Source organism: Coregonus lavaretus (genome assembly GCF_964263955.1).
Source record: "Coregonus lavaretus genome assembly, contig: HAP1_SCAFFOLD_1405, whole genome shotgun sequence".
In the NCBI taxonomy this organism is placed as follows: domain Eukaryota; kingdom Metazoa; phylum Chordata; class Actinopteri; order Salmoniformes; family Salmonidae; genus Coregonus; species Coregonus lavaretus.
Genome location: NW_028157331.1, coordinates 65,868 through 84,078, shown reverse-complemented (window position 1 = coordinate 84,078; position 18,211 = coordinate 65,868). Strand labels below are relative to the sequence as shown.

At 33.0% G+C, this 18,211-nt stretch overlaps 1 protein-coding gene across 1 annotated transcript in view; it reads left to right on the top strand.

Moving 5' to 3' along the window:
- LOC311125535 (long-chain fatty acid transport protein 2-like) overlaps positions 1-18,211 on the top strand; it is a 30,362-nt gene that overhangs the window by 8,868 nt on the left and 3,283 nt on the right. The window contains exons 4-8 of the mRNA XM_084199571.1: positions 6,629-6,753; positions 7,086-7,280; positions 13,927-14,017; positions 14,119-14,317; positions 14,551-14,648. Coding sequence (XP_084055697.1) covers positions 6,629-6,753; positions 7,086-7,280; positions 13,927-14,017; positions 14,119-14,317; positions 14,551-14,648 — 708 coding nt within the window. The remainder of the gene's footprint in view (positions 1-6,628; positions 6,754-7,085; positions 7,281-13,926; positions 14,018-14,118; positions 14,318-14,550; positions 14,649-18,211) is intronic.

Genomic DNA, 18,211 nt, shown 5'->3' with positions numbered 1-18,211 from the left:
ATATTATTACACGTTACATATTATTACACGTTACATATTATTACACGTTACATATTATTACATATTATTACACTTCATATTATTACATATTATTACACATTACATATTATTACACGTTACATATTATTACATATTATTACACGTTACATATTATTACACGTTACATTATTACATATTATTACACGTTACATATTATTACATGTTACATATTATTACACGTTACGTATTATTACACGTTATTACACGTTACATATTAATACACGTTACATACTATTACACGTTACATACTATTACACGGTACATACTATTACACGTTACATATTATTACACGTTACATATTATTACACATTACATTATTACATATTATTACATGTTACATATTATTACACGTTACATTATTACAAATTATCACACGTTACATATTATTACACGTTACATATTATTACACGTTACATATTAATACACGTTACATATATTACACGTTACATATTATCACACGTTACATATTATTACACGTTACATATTATTACACGTTACATATTATTACACGTTACATATTATTACATATTATTACACTTCATATTATTACATATTATTACACATTACATATTATTACACGTTACATATTATTACATATTATTACACGTTACATATTATTACACGTTACATATTATTACATATTATTACACATTACATATTACATATTATTACATATTATTACACGTTACATATTATTACACATTACATTATTACATATTATTACACGTTACATATTATTACACGTTACATATTATTACATATTATTACACGTTACATATTATTACACGTTACATATTATTACATATTATTACACTTTACATATTATTACATATTATTACACATTACATATTATTACACATTAAATATTATTACATATTATTACACATTACATATTACAAATTATTACACGTGACATATTATTACATATTATTACACGTTGCATATTATTACACATTACATATTATTACACGTTACATATTATTACATATTGTTACACATTACATATTATTATATATTATTACACGTTACATATATAACATATTATTACACGTTACATATTATTACACACGTTACATACTATTACACGTTACATACTATTACACGTTACATACTATTACACGGTACATACTATTACACATTACATATTATTACCATAGTGGTCTAAGGCACTGCATCGCAGTGCTAGCTGTGCCACTAGAGATCCTGGTTCGAATCCAGGCTCTGTCGTAGCCGGCCGTGACCGGGAGACCCATGGGGCGGGGCACAATTGGCCCAGCGTCGTCCAGGGTAGGGGAGGGAATGGCCGGCAGGGATGTAGCTCAGTTGGAAGAGCATGGCGTTTGCAACGGAAGGGTTGTGGGTTCGATTCCAACGGGGGGCCAGTATACAAATAAATAATGTATGCACTCACTAACTGTAAGTCGCTCTGGATAAGAGCGTCTGCTAAATGACTAGAATGTAAAAATGTAAAATTACACGTTACATACTATTACACGTTACATATTATTATACGTTACATATTATTACATATTATTACACGTTACATTATTACATATAATTACACATTTCATATTATTACACGTTACATATTATTACACGTGACATATTATTACATATTATTACACGTTACATATTATTACACGTTACATATTATTACATGTTACATTATTACATATTATTACACATTACATATTATTACACGTTACATATTATTACACGTTACATATTATTACACGTTACATATTACACGTTATATATTATTACACGTTACATATTATTACATATTATTACACGTTACATTATTACATATTATTACACGTGACATATTATTACACGTTACATATTATTACATATTATAACACATTACATATTAATACATGTTACATACTATTACACGTTACATACTATTACACGGTACACATTGTTACACGTTACATATTATTACACGTTACATATTATTACATATTATTACACATTACATTATTACATATTATTACACGTTACATATTATTACACGTTACATGATTACATATTATTACACGTTACATATTATTACATGTTACATATTATTACACGTTACGTATTATTACACGTTATTACACATTACATATTAATACACGTTACATACTATTACACGTTACATACTATTACACGGTACATACTATTACACGTTACATATTATTACACGTTACATATTATTACACATTACATTATTACATATTATTACATGTTACATATTATTACACGTTACATTATTACAAATTATCACACGTTACATATTATTACACGTTACATATTATTACACGTTACATATTATTACACGTTACATATTAATACACGTTACATATATTACACGTTACATATTATCACACGTTACATATTATTACACGTTACATATTAATACACGTTACATATTATTACACGTTACATATTATCACACGTTACATTATTACATATTATTACACGTTACATATTATTACACGTTACATATTAATACACGTTACATATTATTACACGTTACATATTATTACACGTTACATATTATTACACGTTACATATTATTACATATTATTAAACGTGACATATTATTACACGTTACATTATTACATATTATTACACGTTACATATTATTACACGTTACATATTAATACACGTTACTTTTATTACACTTTACATATTATTACACTTTTCATATTATTACACGTTACATATTAATACACATTATATATTATTACACGTTACATATTATTACATATTATTACACGTGACATATTATTACACGTTACATATTATTACATATTAATACACGTTACATATTATTACATATTAATACACGTTACATATTATTACACGTTACATATTATTACACGTCACATATTATTACACGTTACATATTATTACACGTTACATATTAATACACATTATATATTATTACACGTTACATATTATTACATATTATTACACGTGACATATTATTACACGTGACATATTATTACACGTTACATATTATTACATATTATTACACGTTACATATTAATACATGTTACATATTATTACATATTATTACACGTTACATATGAATACATGTTACATACTATTACACGTTACATATTATTACATATTATTACACGGTACATATTATTACACGTTACATACTATTACATGTTACATATTATTACATATTATTACATATTATTACACATTATTACATATTATTACACATTACATTATTACATATTATTACACGTTACATATTATTACATGTTACATATTATTACACGTTACATATTATTACACGTTACGTATTATTACACGTTATTACACGTTACATATTAATACATGTTACATACTATTACACGTTACATACTATTACACGGTACATACTATTACACGTTACATATTATTACACGTTACATATTATTACACATTACATTATTACATATTATTACATGTTACATTATTACATATTATCACACGTTACATATTATTACACGTTACATACTATTACACGTTACATATTATTACACGTTACATATTATTACACATTACATTATTACATATTATTACATGTTACATATTATTACATGTTACATTATTACATATTATCACACGTTACATATTATTACACGTTACATATTATTACATGTTACATATTATTACACGTTACATATTATTACACGTTACGTATTTTTACACGTTATTACACGTTACATATTAATACATGTTACATACTATTACACGTTACATACTATTACACGGTACATACTATTACACGTTACATATTATTACACGTTACATATTATTACACATTACATTATTACATATTATTACATGTTACATTATTACATATTATCACACGTTACATATTATTACACGTTACATACTATTACACGTTACATACTATTACACGTTACATATTATTACACGTTACATATTATTACACATTACATTATTACATATTATTACATGTTACATATTATTACATGTTACATTATTACATATTATCACACGTTACATATTATTACACGTTACATATTAATACACGTTACATATTAATACACGTTACATATTATTACACGTTACATATTATTACACGTTACATTATTACATATTATTACACGTTACATATTATTACATGTTACATATTACATATTATTACACGTTACATATTATTACACGTTACATATTATTACACGTTACATATTATTACACGGTACATTATTACATATTATTACACGTTACATATTAATACACGTTACATATTATTACATGTTACATATTAATACACGTTACATATTATTACACGTTACATATTATCACACGTTACATTATTACATATTATTACACGTGACATATTATTACACGTTACATATTATTACACGTTACATATTAATACATGTTACATATTATTACACGTTACATATTATTACACGTTACATATTATTACACGTTACATATTATTACACGGTACATATTAATACACATTATATATTATTACACGTTACATATTATTACATATTATTACACGTGACATATTATTACACGTTACATATTATTACATATTAATACACGTTACATATTATTACATATTAATACACGTTACATATTATTACATATTATTACACGTTACATATTATTACACGTTACATATTATTACACATCACATATTATTACACGTCACATATTATTACACATTACATATTAATACACATTATATATTATTACACGTTACATATTATTACATATTATTACACGTGACATATTATTACACGTTACATATTATTACATATTATTACACGTTACATATTAATACATGTTACATATTATTACATATTATTACACGTTACATATGAATACATGTTACATACTATTACACGTTACATATTATTACATATTATTACACGGTACATATTATTACACGTTACATACTATTACACGTTACATATTATTACACGTTACATATTATTACACGTTACATATTATTACATATTATTACATATTATTACACATTACATTATTACACATTATTACACGTTACATATTATTACATGTTACATATTATTACACGTTACATATTATTACACGTTACGTATTATTACACGTTATTACACGTTACATGTTAATACATGTTACATACTATTACACGTTACATACTATTACACGGTACATACTATTACACGTTACATATTATTACACGTTACATATTATTACACATTACATTATTACATATTATTACATGTTACATTATTACATATTATCACACGTTACATATTATTACACGTTACATACTATTACACGTTACATATTATTACACGTTACATATTATTACACATTACATTATTACATATTATTACATGTTACATATTATTACATGTTACATTATTACATATTATCACACGTTACATATTATTACACGTTACATATTATTACACGTTACATATTAATACACGTTACATATTATTACACGTTACATATTAATACACATTACATATTATTACACGTTACATATTATTACACGTTACATATTATTACACGTTACATATTAATACACATTACATATTAATACACGTTACATATTAATACACGTTACATATTATTACACGTTACATATTATTACACGTTACATATTAATACACATTACATATTATTACACGTTACATATTATTACACGTTACATATTATTACACGTTACATATTATTTCAGCGCCGTCACGTGTAATAAAGTTGTTATGATGTTGACCAGGGTTTACTAAGGGTTGTTTGGTGTAATGTCTCTTTACTCGGGGCGTTGGACGAGAGGTGACTTGGCTCTGAGTGGATTTCTAGTGTTTCAAACCAAAGTCCCTGGCCGCCTTTCAAATTACATGCTATTACCTTTATAGTGCACTAATGTTTTTTTTTGTCCATGGCCCAATTATTCAAAATTGCACCCTATTCCCTATATAGTGCACTACTTTTGACCAGAGCCCTATGGGGAAATAGGGTGTCATTTGGGACGCGGACAGAGTGTCTTCTCTATGGGGCTCTGGTTAAAAGTAGTGCACTTTATAGGGAATAGGGCGCCATTTGGGATACTACCCCCAGAGTTCAAAGCTGTTTATGTCAATAATTTCCTTAGACGATAAAATCAACCAGGAAAACTCCTAGGCCTTAGTGGTGCTGTAGCCTTTAACTAGGGCCCAGAGTTATTCCTTCCTGGTTCAGTCACATGGTCAGGAACAACTCCTGGCCCTAACCAGAACCATTCAGACGGGACTGTGCGTTAGTTAGTTAGGTAATAATTTAGTCAGTCAGTGAGTTAGTTAGTTAGGTAACCATTTAGTCAGTCAGTGAGTTAGTTAGTTACGTAATCATTTAGTCAGTCAGTCAGTGAGTTAGTTAGTTAGGTAATCATTTAGTCAGTCAGTCAGTGAGTTAGTTAGGTAATAATTTAGTCAGTCAGTCAGTGAGTTAGTTAGGTAATCATTTAGTCAGTCAGTCAGTGAGTTAGTTGGTTAGGTAATCATTAGCAGTCAGTCAGTTAGTTAGTTTGTTTGTCCATGAGGTTGTGAGCTCTGTTGAATGTTGGTGCTTTACCTTCTCCTCTCAGGCATCACCATTGTCCTGAGGCGTAAATTCTCTGCCTCTAATTTCTGGGATGACTGCAGGAAATACAACGTGACAGTGATCCAGTACATAGGAGAGATCATGAGGTACCTCTGTAATGCACCCAAGGTATTGGAACACATGCCTCCTGTTAGTTTGATCATTCAGAGGATTAAAGACCAAAAAGAAATGGTCGGATTTAGTATTGTCATTCTATCATTAATGAATGTAAACCAAATACCTGTACATCCTCTCTCCTCAACCTCTCCCCTCTCCTCACCTCTCCTCTCTCCTCACTTCTCCTCCCCTCTCCCCTCTCCCCTCTCCTCTCTCCTCACCTCTCTCCTCCTCTCCTCTCCTCTCCTCTCCTCTCCTCTCCTCTCCTCTCCTCTCCTCTCCTCTCCTCTCCTCTCCTCTCCTCTCCTCTCCTCTCCTCTCCTCTCCTCTCCTCTCCTCCTCAGAAAGATAATGACAGGCATCACAAGGTACGTCTGGCCCTGGGTAACGGGCTTAGAGCAGACACCTGGTCAGAGTTCCTGCAGCGTTTCGGTGACATCCGTGTCTGTGAATGCTACGGCGCCACCGAGGGAAATGGCGGCTTCATCAACTACATCGGGAAAGTCGGCGCGATCGGCAAAGAGCACTTCCTTCACAAAGTGAGACTACTGTCTTGGACGATAATGGCTGCAGTGTCCCAAATGGCACCCTATTCCCTATATAGTGCACTACTTTTGACTAGGGTCCATAGGGCTCTGGTCAAATGTAGTGCACTATATAGGGAATAGGGTGCCATTGGGATGCAACCACTGAGCTTATGAGAAAGACTATTATATTTTCTATTCCTGACAGTCTATGTGAGATGTATTAGGTCGGTGTGATGAAGTGTCAGGACACTGTTCTGTATGGAAACACAAGAAGAAGTAGAACATCTTTTCTGGTGGCACTATGACATCATTGTTATTAGATACTCGTATTACATAGGTGTTACATACTAATTACACTACATACAAACATTACACTACATACAAACATTACACTACATACATACATTATACTACATACATACATTATACTACATACAGTTGAAGTCTGAAGTTTACATACACCTTAGCCAAATACATTTAAACTCGGTTTTTCACAATTCCTGACATTTAATCCTAGTAAAAATTCCCTGTCTTAGGTCAGTTAGGATCACCACTTTATTTTAAGAATGGTGAAATGTCAGAATAATAGTTTGAGAAACAGGCGCCTTACAGGTCCTCAACTGGCAGCTTCATTAAATAGTACTCACAAAACACCAGTCTCAACGTCAACAGTGAAGAGGCGACTCCGGGATGCTGACCTTCTAGGCAGAGTTGCAAAGAAAAAGCCATATCTCAGACTGCCCAATCTTTTATTTTTATTGGCCAGTCTGAGATATGGCTTTTTCTTTGCAACTCTGCCTAGAAGGTCAGCATCCCAGAGTCGCCTCTTCACTGTTGACATTGAGACTGGTGTTTTGCGGGTACTATTTAATGAAGCTGCCATTTGAGGACCTGTGAGGCGTCTGTTTCTCAAACTAGACACTCTAATGTACTTGTCCTCTTGCTCAGCTGTGCACCGGGGCCTCCCACTCCTCTTTCTATTCTGGTTAGAGCCGGTTTGCGCTGTTCTGTGAAGGGAGTAGTACACAGCGTTGTACGAGATCTTCAGTTTCTTGGCAATTTCTCGCATGGAATAGCCTTCATTTCTCAGAACAAGAATAGACTGACGAGTTTCAGAAGAAAGTTATTTGTTTCTGGCCATTTTGAGCCTGTAATCGAACACACAATTGCTGATGCTCCAGATACTCAACTAGTCTCAAGAAGGCCAGTTTTATTGCTTCTTTAATCAGCACAACAGTTTTCAGCTGTGCTAACATAATTGCAAAAGGGTTTTCTAATGATCAATTAGCCTTTTAAAATGATGAACTTGGATTAGCAAACACAACGTGCCATTGGAACACAGGACTGATGGTTGCTGATAATGGGCCTCTGTACGCCTATGTAGATATTCCATAAAAAATCAGCCGTTTCCAGCTACAATAGCCATTTACAACATTAACAATGTCTACACTATATTTCTACTCTTTTTTATATTGTAGAATAATAGTGAAGACATCAAAACTATGAAATAACACATATGGAAACATGTAGTAACCAAAAAAGTGTTAAACAAATCAACATATATTTTACAGTCTTGAAGGAGTTCCCACATATGCTGAGCACTTGTCGGCTCCTTTTCCTTCACTCTGCGGTCCGACTCATCCCAAACCATCTCAATTGGGTTGAGGTCGGGGGATTGTGGAGGCCAGGTCATCTGATGCAGCACTCCATCACTCTCCTTCTTGGTAAAATAGCCCTTACACAGCCTGGAGGTGTGTTGGGTCATTGTCCTGTTGAAAAACAAATGATAGTCCCACTAAGCTCAAAGCAGATGGGATGGCGTATCACTGCAGAATGCTGTGGTAGCCATGCGGGTTAAGTGTGCCTTGAATTATAAATAAATCACAGACAGTGTCACCAGCAAAGCACCCCCACACCATACCACCTCCTCCTCCATGCTTTTCGGTGGGAACTACACATGCGGAGATCATCCGTTCACCCACGCCGCGTCTCACAAAGACACGGCTGTTGGAACCAAAAATCTCAAATTTGGACTCCAGACACATTTCCACCAGTCTAATGTCCATTGCTCGTGTTTCTTGGCGAAGCAAGTCTCTTCTTCTTATTGGTGTCCTTTAGTAGTGGTTTCTTTGTAGCAATTCGACCATGAAGGCCTGATTCACACAGTCCCCTCTGAACAGTTGATGTTGAGATGTGTCTGTTACTTGAACTCTGTGAAGCATTTATTTGGCCTGCAATTTCTGAGGCTGGTAAGTCTAATGAACTTATCCTCTGCAGCAGAGGTAACTCTGGGTCTTCCATTCCTGTGGCGGACCTCATGAGAGCCAGTTTCATCATAGCGCTTGATGGTTTTTGCGACTGCACTTGAAGAAACTTTGAAAGTTCTTGAAATGTTCCGGATTGACTGACCTTCATGTCTTAAAGTAATGATGGACTGTCGTTTCTCTTTGCTTATTTGAGCTGTTCTTGCCATAATATGGACTTGGTCTTTTACCAAATAGGGCTCTCTTTTGTATACCTTGTCACAACACAACTGACTGACTCAAACACATTAAGAAGGAAATAAATTCCACAAATTAACTTTTAAGAAGGCACACCTGTTAAATGAAATGCATTCCAGGTGACTACCTCATGAAGCTGGTTGAGAGAATGCCAAGAGTGTGCAAAGCTGTCATCAAGGCAAAGTGTGGCGATTTGAAGAAACTCAAATATAAAGAAACTCAAGTGCTCAGCATATGTGGGAACTCCTTCAAGACTGTAAAATATATGTTGATTTGTTTAACACTTTTTTGGTTACTACATGATTCCATATGTGTTATTTCATAGTTTTGATGTCTTCGCTATTATTCTACATTGTAAAAAATAGTACAAATATAGAAAAACCCTTGAATGAGTAGGTGTTCTAAAATACATACATTACATTACATACATACATTACACTACTTACATACATACATTACATTACATACATTACACTACTTACATACATACATTACATTACATACATTACACTACATTACATACATTACACTACATACATACATTACACTACTTACATACATTACACTACATTACATACATTACACTACATACATACATTACACTACATACATACATTACACTACTTACATACATACATTACATTACATACATTACACTACATACATACATTACACTACATACATACATTACACTACTTACATACATACATTACATTACATACATTACACTACATTACATACATTACACTACATACATACATTACACTACTTACATACATACATTACATACATTACACTACTTACATACATACATTACATTACATACATTACACTACATACATACATTACACTACATACATACATTACACTACTTACATACATACATTACATTACATACATTACACTACATTACATACATTACACTACATACATACATTACACTACTTACATACATACATTACATTACATACATTACACTACATACATACATTACACTACATACATACATTACACTACTTACATACATACATTACATTACATACATTACACTACATTACATACATTACACTACATACATACATTACACTACTTACATACATACATTACATTACATACATTACACTACATACATACATTACACTACATACATACATTACACTACTTACATACATACATTACATTACATACATTACACTACATACATACATTACACTACATACATACATTACACTACTTACATACATACATTACATTACATACATTACACTACATACATACATTACACTACATACATACATTACACTACTTACATACATACATTACATTACATACATTACACTACATTACATACATTACACTACATACATACATTACACTACTTACATACATACATTACATTACATACATTACACTACTTACATACATACATTACATTACATACATTACACTACATACATACATTACACTACATACATACATTACACTACTTACATACATACATTACATTACATACATTACACTACATTACATACATTACACTACATACATACATTACACTACTTACATACATACATTACATTACATACATTACACTACTTACATACATACATTACATTACATACATTACACTACATACATACATTACACTACATACATACATTACACTACTTACATACATACATTACATTACATACATTACACTACATTACATACATTACACTACATACATACATTACACTACTTACATACATACATTACATACATTACACTACTTACATACATACATTACATTACATACATTACACTACATACATACATTACACTACATACATACATTACACTACTTACATACATACATTACATTACATACATTACACTACATTACATACATTACACTACATACATACATTACACTACTTACATACATACATTACATTACATACATTACACTACATACATACATTACACTACATACATACATTACACTACTTACATACATACATTACATTACATACATTACACTACATTACATACATTACACTACATACATACATTACACTACTTACATACATACATTACATTACATACATTACACTACTTACATACATACATTACATTACATACATTACACTACATACATACATTACACTACATACATACATTACACTACTTACATACATACATTACATTACATACATTACACTACATACATACATTACACTACATACATACATTACACTACTTACATACATACATTACATTACATACATTACACTACATACATACATTACACTACATACATACATTACACTACTTACATACATACATTACATTACATACATTACACTACATACATACATTACACTACATACATACATTACACTACTTACATACATACATTACATTACATACATTACACTACATTACATACATTACACTACATACATACATTACACTACTTACATACATACATTACATTACATACATTACACTACTTACATACATACATTACATTACATACATTACACTACATACATACATTACACTACATACATACATTACACTACTTACATACATACATTACATTACATACATTACACTACATTACATACATTACACTACATACATACATTACACTACTTACATACATACATTACATTACATACATTACACTACTTACATACATACATTACATTACATACATTACACTACATACATACATTACACTACATACATACATTACACTACTTACATACATACATTACATTACATACATTACACTACTTACATACATTACACTACATACATACATTACACTACTTACATACATACATTACATTACATACATTACACTACTTACATACATTACACTACTTACATACATTACACTACTTACATACATACATTACATTACATACATTACATTACATTACATACATTACACTACATACATACATTACACTACTTACATACATACATTACATTACATACATTACACTACTTACATACATTACACTACATACATACATTACACTACTTACATACATACATTACATTACATACATTACACTACTTACATACATTACACTACTTACATACATACATTACATTACATACATTACACTACTTACATACATTACACTACTTACATACATTACACTACTTACATACATACATTACATTACATACATTACATTACATTACATACATACATTACATTACATACATTACACTACATACATACATTACACTACTTACATACATACATTACATTACATACATTACACTACTTACATACATTACACTACTTACATACATTACACTACTTACATACATACATTACATTACATACATTACATTACATTACATACATACATTACATTACATACATTACATTACATTACATACATACATTACATTACATACATTACATTACATTACATACATACATTACATTACATACATTACACTACATACATACATACATTACATTACATACATTACACTACTTACATACATTACACTACATACATACATTACACTACATACATACATACATTACACTACTTAGATACTGTGTGTCATTGTTTTCTGATGTTATGTCTGTCTGTCTGTCTGTCTGTCTGTCTGTCTGTCTGTCTGTCTGTCTGTCTGTCTGTCTGTCTGTCTGTCTGTCTGTCTGTCTGTCTGTCTGTCTGTCTGTCTGTCTGTCTGTCTGTCTGTCTGTTTGTTGTTGTCTGTCTGTTTGTTGTTGTCTGTCTGTTTGTTTCTGTCTGTTTGTTGTTGTCTGTCTGTTTGTTGTTGTCTGTCTGTTTGTTGTTGTCTGTCTGTTTGTTTCTGTCTGTTTGTTGTTGTCTGTCTGTTTGTTGTTGTCTGTCTGTTTGTTGTTGTCTGTCTGTTTGTTTCTGTCTGTTTGTTGTTGTCTGTCTGTTTGTTTCTGTCTGTTTGTTGTTGTCTGTCTGTTTGTTTCTGTCTGTTTGTTGTTGTCTGTCTGTTTGTTTCTGTCTGTTTGTTGTTGTCTGTCTGTTTGTTGTCTGTCTGTCTGTTTGTTGTTGTCTGTCTGTTTGTTTCTGTCTGTTTGTTATTGTTTGTCTGTTTGTTGTCTGTCTGTCTGTTTGTTGTTGTCTGTCTGTTTGTTTGTTTATGTGTGCTTGCAGGCAAGCTTCTCATACGCTCTGATTCAGTATGACACAGAGAGAGAGGAACCTGTCAAAGACTCTAGAGGTTTCTGTATCAAAGTCCCTAAAGGTGAGAACACACACACACATATTCACACACACATATTCACACACACACACACACACACACATACACACAAACACACAATTACTTGTTGTTTTGGTCCTCAGGAGAAACTGGTCTACTGGTTTCCAAGATTAGCGCGCGGGCTCCGTTCAATGGCTATGCTAATAACCAGCAGCAGACAGACAGGAAGAAGCTGACAGATGTGTTTGTTAAGGGAGATCTGTACTTCAACAGTGGAGACCTGCTGAGGATCGACCACCAGGGATTTGTTTACTTCATGGACCGCATCGGAGACACCTTCAGGTCAGAATGCTGTTTTAGTTTAGTAGTTGTCAAACAAAATGTTTAATAATGAGCTGGGTTTAATACGATGTGTTGTCCTGTCCTGTGAATCACCTACCGGTTGAGTTATGAGCTTGGTTTCTCTTGGTTTCTTGCTTCTTGGAAGTGTTTCCAGTCTGCCTCTGCTTCTGCTTGCTCTTTGGGTTCTAGGCCAGGTTACTTACTGAATTAATCTGATATGAGTTGACGTCCAGGTGGAAAGGAGAGAACGTGGCCACCACAGAGGTGACTGAGCACCTGATCATGGTGGAATGTATCGAAGAAGCCAACGTCTACGGTGTCAAGGTTCCAGGTGATTTTGCATTTGAGTAATATAGATATGCAAGATATTTGAATAGACATATATTTTTAAATAGCTATATATACAGCTGTGGAAAAAATTAAGAGACCACTGCAAAATTATCTGTTTCTCTGGTTTTACTAGTTATAGGTATGTGTTTGGGTAAAAATAAAATTTTTGTTTTATTCTATAAACTACTGACAACATTTCTCCCAAATTCCAAATAAAAATATTGTCATTTAGAGCATTTATTTTATTTATTTACATTTATTTTCAGAAAATGACAACTGGTCAAAATAACAACAAATATGCAGTGTTGTCAGACCTCGAATAATGCAAAGAAAATAAGTTCATGTTCATTTTTAAACAACACAATACTAATGTTTTAACTAAGGAAGAGTTCAGAAATCAATATTTGGTGGAATAACCCTGATTTTCAATCACAGCTTTCATGCGTCTTGGCATGCTCTCCACCAGTCTTTCACATTGATGTTGGGTGACTTTATGCCACTCCTGGCGCAAAAATTCAAGCAGCTCGGCTTTGTTTGATGGCTTGTGACCATCCAGCTTCCTCTTGATCACATTCCAGAAGTTTTCAATGGGGTTCAGGTCTGGAGATTGGGCTGGCCATGACAGGGTCTTGATCTGGTGGTCCTCCATCCACACCTTGATTGACCTGGCTGTGTGGCATGGCGCATTGTCCTTCTGGAAAAACCAATCCTCAGAGTTGGGGAACAATGTCAGAGCAAAAGGAAGCAAGTTTTCTTCCAGGACAACTTTGTACGTGGCTTGATTCATGCGTCCTTCACAAAAACAAATCTGCCCGATTCCAGCCTTGCTGAAGCACCCCCAGATCATCACCGATCCTCCACCAAATTTCACAGTGGGTGCGAGATGCTGTGGCTTGTAGGCCTCTCCAGGTCTCTGTCTAACCATTAGACGACCAGGTGTTGGTCAAAGCTGAAAATTGGACTCATCAGAGAAGATGAACTTACTCCAGTCCTCTACGGTCCAATCCTCATGGTATTTTGCAAACCTCAGCCTGGCTCTTCTTTGCTTCTCATTGATGAAGGGCTTTTTTTCTAGCTTTGCACGACTTCAGCCCTGCCCCATAGGAGCCTGTTTCGAACCGTCCTCGCCGTGCACTTCACCCCAGCTGCCGTTTGCCATTCTTTTTGTAGGTCACTTGATGTCATCCTACGGTTGTTGAGTGACATTCGAATGAGTTGGCGGTCATCCCGGTCAGTAGAGAGTCGTTTTCGCCCTCTGCCGGTCTGTAGCTTTGTTGTCCCCAATGTCTGCTGCTTGACATTGTTCTTATGAACCGCCGTCTTTGAAATTTTAAGGATGGAAGCAACCTGACGCTCACTGTATCCCTCTGCCAGTAAAGCCAGAATTGAACTCTTCTTTTCCTCACTCAAAACTTTCCTTTTCAACTCTTTTGTCATGGTCAATAGTTATTTTTGTATTAATATTACTTTTGAGGTACTATTAGCACTGTTTTTACCATCAAGCTGGTCCTATTGCAAGAGGATAGTGATGACCACAGCAGTGGTTTTTCTACTTTTCCTCATTAAAAAATATTTGGTTCAGGTGATCACCTAATCAGTACCTAATTCAGTAGAATGAGGTGTGCCTGTGTTGGAATTCAACAGACACTGGAATGGAATGGCTGTCATACATTTAGAGATGCTGATTTTAAGAAAAAGCTGAATATATATTGAGGTGAGAGCATTGGAAATGCTTTTGGCGGTTGACCTGCTTCTGTTTTGTGGGTGGCACTGTGTGCTCTTTTCGATGGATAGGTCCTGGCCTCTCGGGGCCCTAGGGATCCGGCGGGACGTGGGTGGTATACCGATCACTGGGATGACGGCCCAACTTGGGACGGGGAGGGGCTTTAGCGGGGGAATTAGTGGAGAACAATTGGAGGGTTACTTAGTAGCAATGCAAATATCATGGTACAGCTATATGGACACTCAATCACTATGGTATTTTTTATTGATAAATGTACAAACATATATAATGATAAATAGTTTTGAAACTTGTATCTCATTATGGTATATGGTGAAATAAGTATAGCCAGTTATAATTGTAATGGCTTAGCAGATAATAACAAAAGAATAACAATATTTACATGGCTCAAAGAGAAGGAATATAATATCTATTGTTTACAGGAAACTCATTCAACAATTCTAGATGAAGTTGCGTGGAAAAAGGAATGGGGGGGCTAAATATACTTCTCCCATAGGCAAAGAAACTCAAAAGTGGTGATGATATTAATTAACAGTAATTTCGATCCGAATGTGCAAATTGTCCAAACAGATATGCAAGGTAGATGGATTATTTTAAATATGTTATTGGACCATAAACAGATATGGCTCATTAACCTTTACGGACCAAATAATGATGATCCACACTTCTTTGACAATATATATAATACATTATCAACCCTGCAAGCAATTCAATACTCTATTATTATGGTGGGAGATTATAATACCGTTCTAAATAGCTCAATGGACCGTAAAGGAAATCACACTACAAACAATCACCCTCATGCTCTTAAGGAAATCATGAATGTCTTGGATACATTAGAAGTAGTGGATATATGGAGGCTTAAATATCCTGATCTAGTGAGATATACATGGCGGAGACTCAATCAAGCTAGTCGCCTTGACTTCTTTCTTATGTCATTCTTGTTGGCACCAAAAGTTTAAAAAGTGTTGATAGGGGACAGAATGCGGTCGGACCATCATATAATTGGCATATACATTATTCTTACTGAATTTCCACGTGGGCGAGGATATTGGACATTTAATCAAAGCCTATTGGATGATAACTTGTTCTTAACTAGGACAGAGGAATTCATAACTGATTTTTTCCGGCATAACATAGGTACAGCAAATCCCCTTATTGTATGGGACACCTTTAAATGTGCCTTTAGAGGCCATGCAATTCAGTACTCATCTCGAAAACAAAAGCAATTTAGGTCGAAAGAGTCCATACTAACAAAGGAAATAGAAGGTCTAAAATAATAGATAGATAGCAATAAAAACTGTAACATAGAGGCTCAGAATAAATTAGAGGAAAAACAAAAATAAATGGAGAAACTTATTCAAGAAAGATCAAGTGTAATATATTATAAAAATAAAGCAAACTGGATGGATTATGGGGAAAAATGCACCAAATTCTTTTTTAATCTTCAACATAGGAATGCTACCAAAAATAATTTACTGAAACTGGTTACAAATGACGGAGTCACCCATGATTCACTGAATTATATTTTGAAGGCGGAAACAAAGTACTTTAAGCATATGTTTTAATTTCAGTCGCCTCCATCTCCTCTAACTGAAGCTAATTGTAGAGATTTTTTTTTCTATTGATAATGTAAAATTAACAGCCATGCAGAAAGACTAATGTGAAGGTGAAATTACAGAGGAGGAACTTCTGGATGCAATTAAAGATTTTAAGTCCGGGAAAACTCCAGGGTTGGATGGCATACCAGTCGAGGTATACCAAACCTTTTTTGATATACTCAGAGGATTGTTATTAGCATGTTTTAACCACTCCTATGTAAA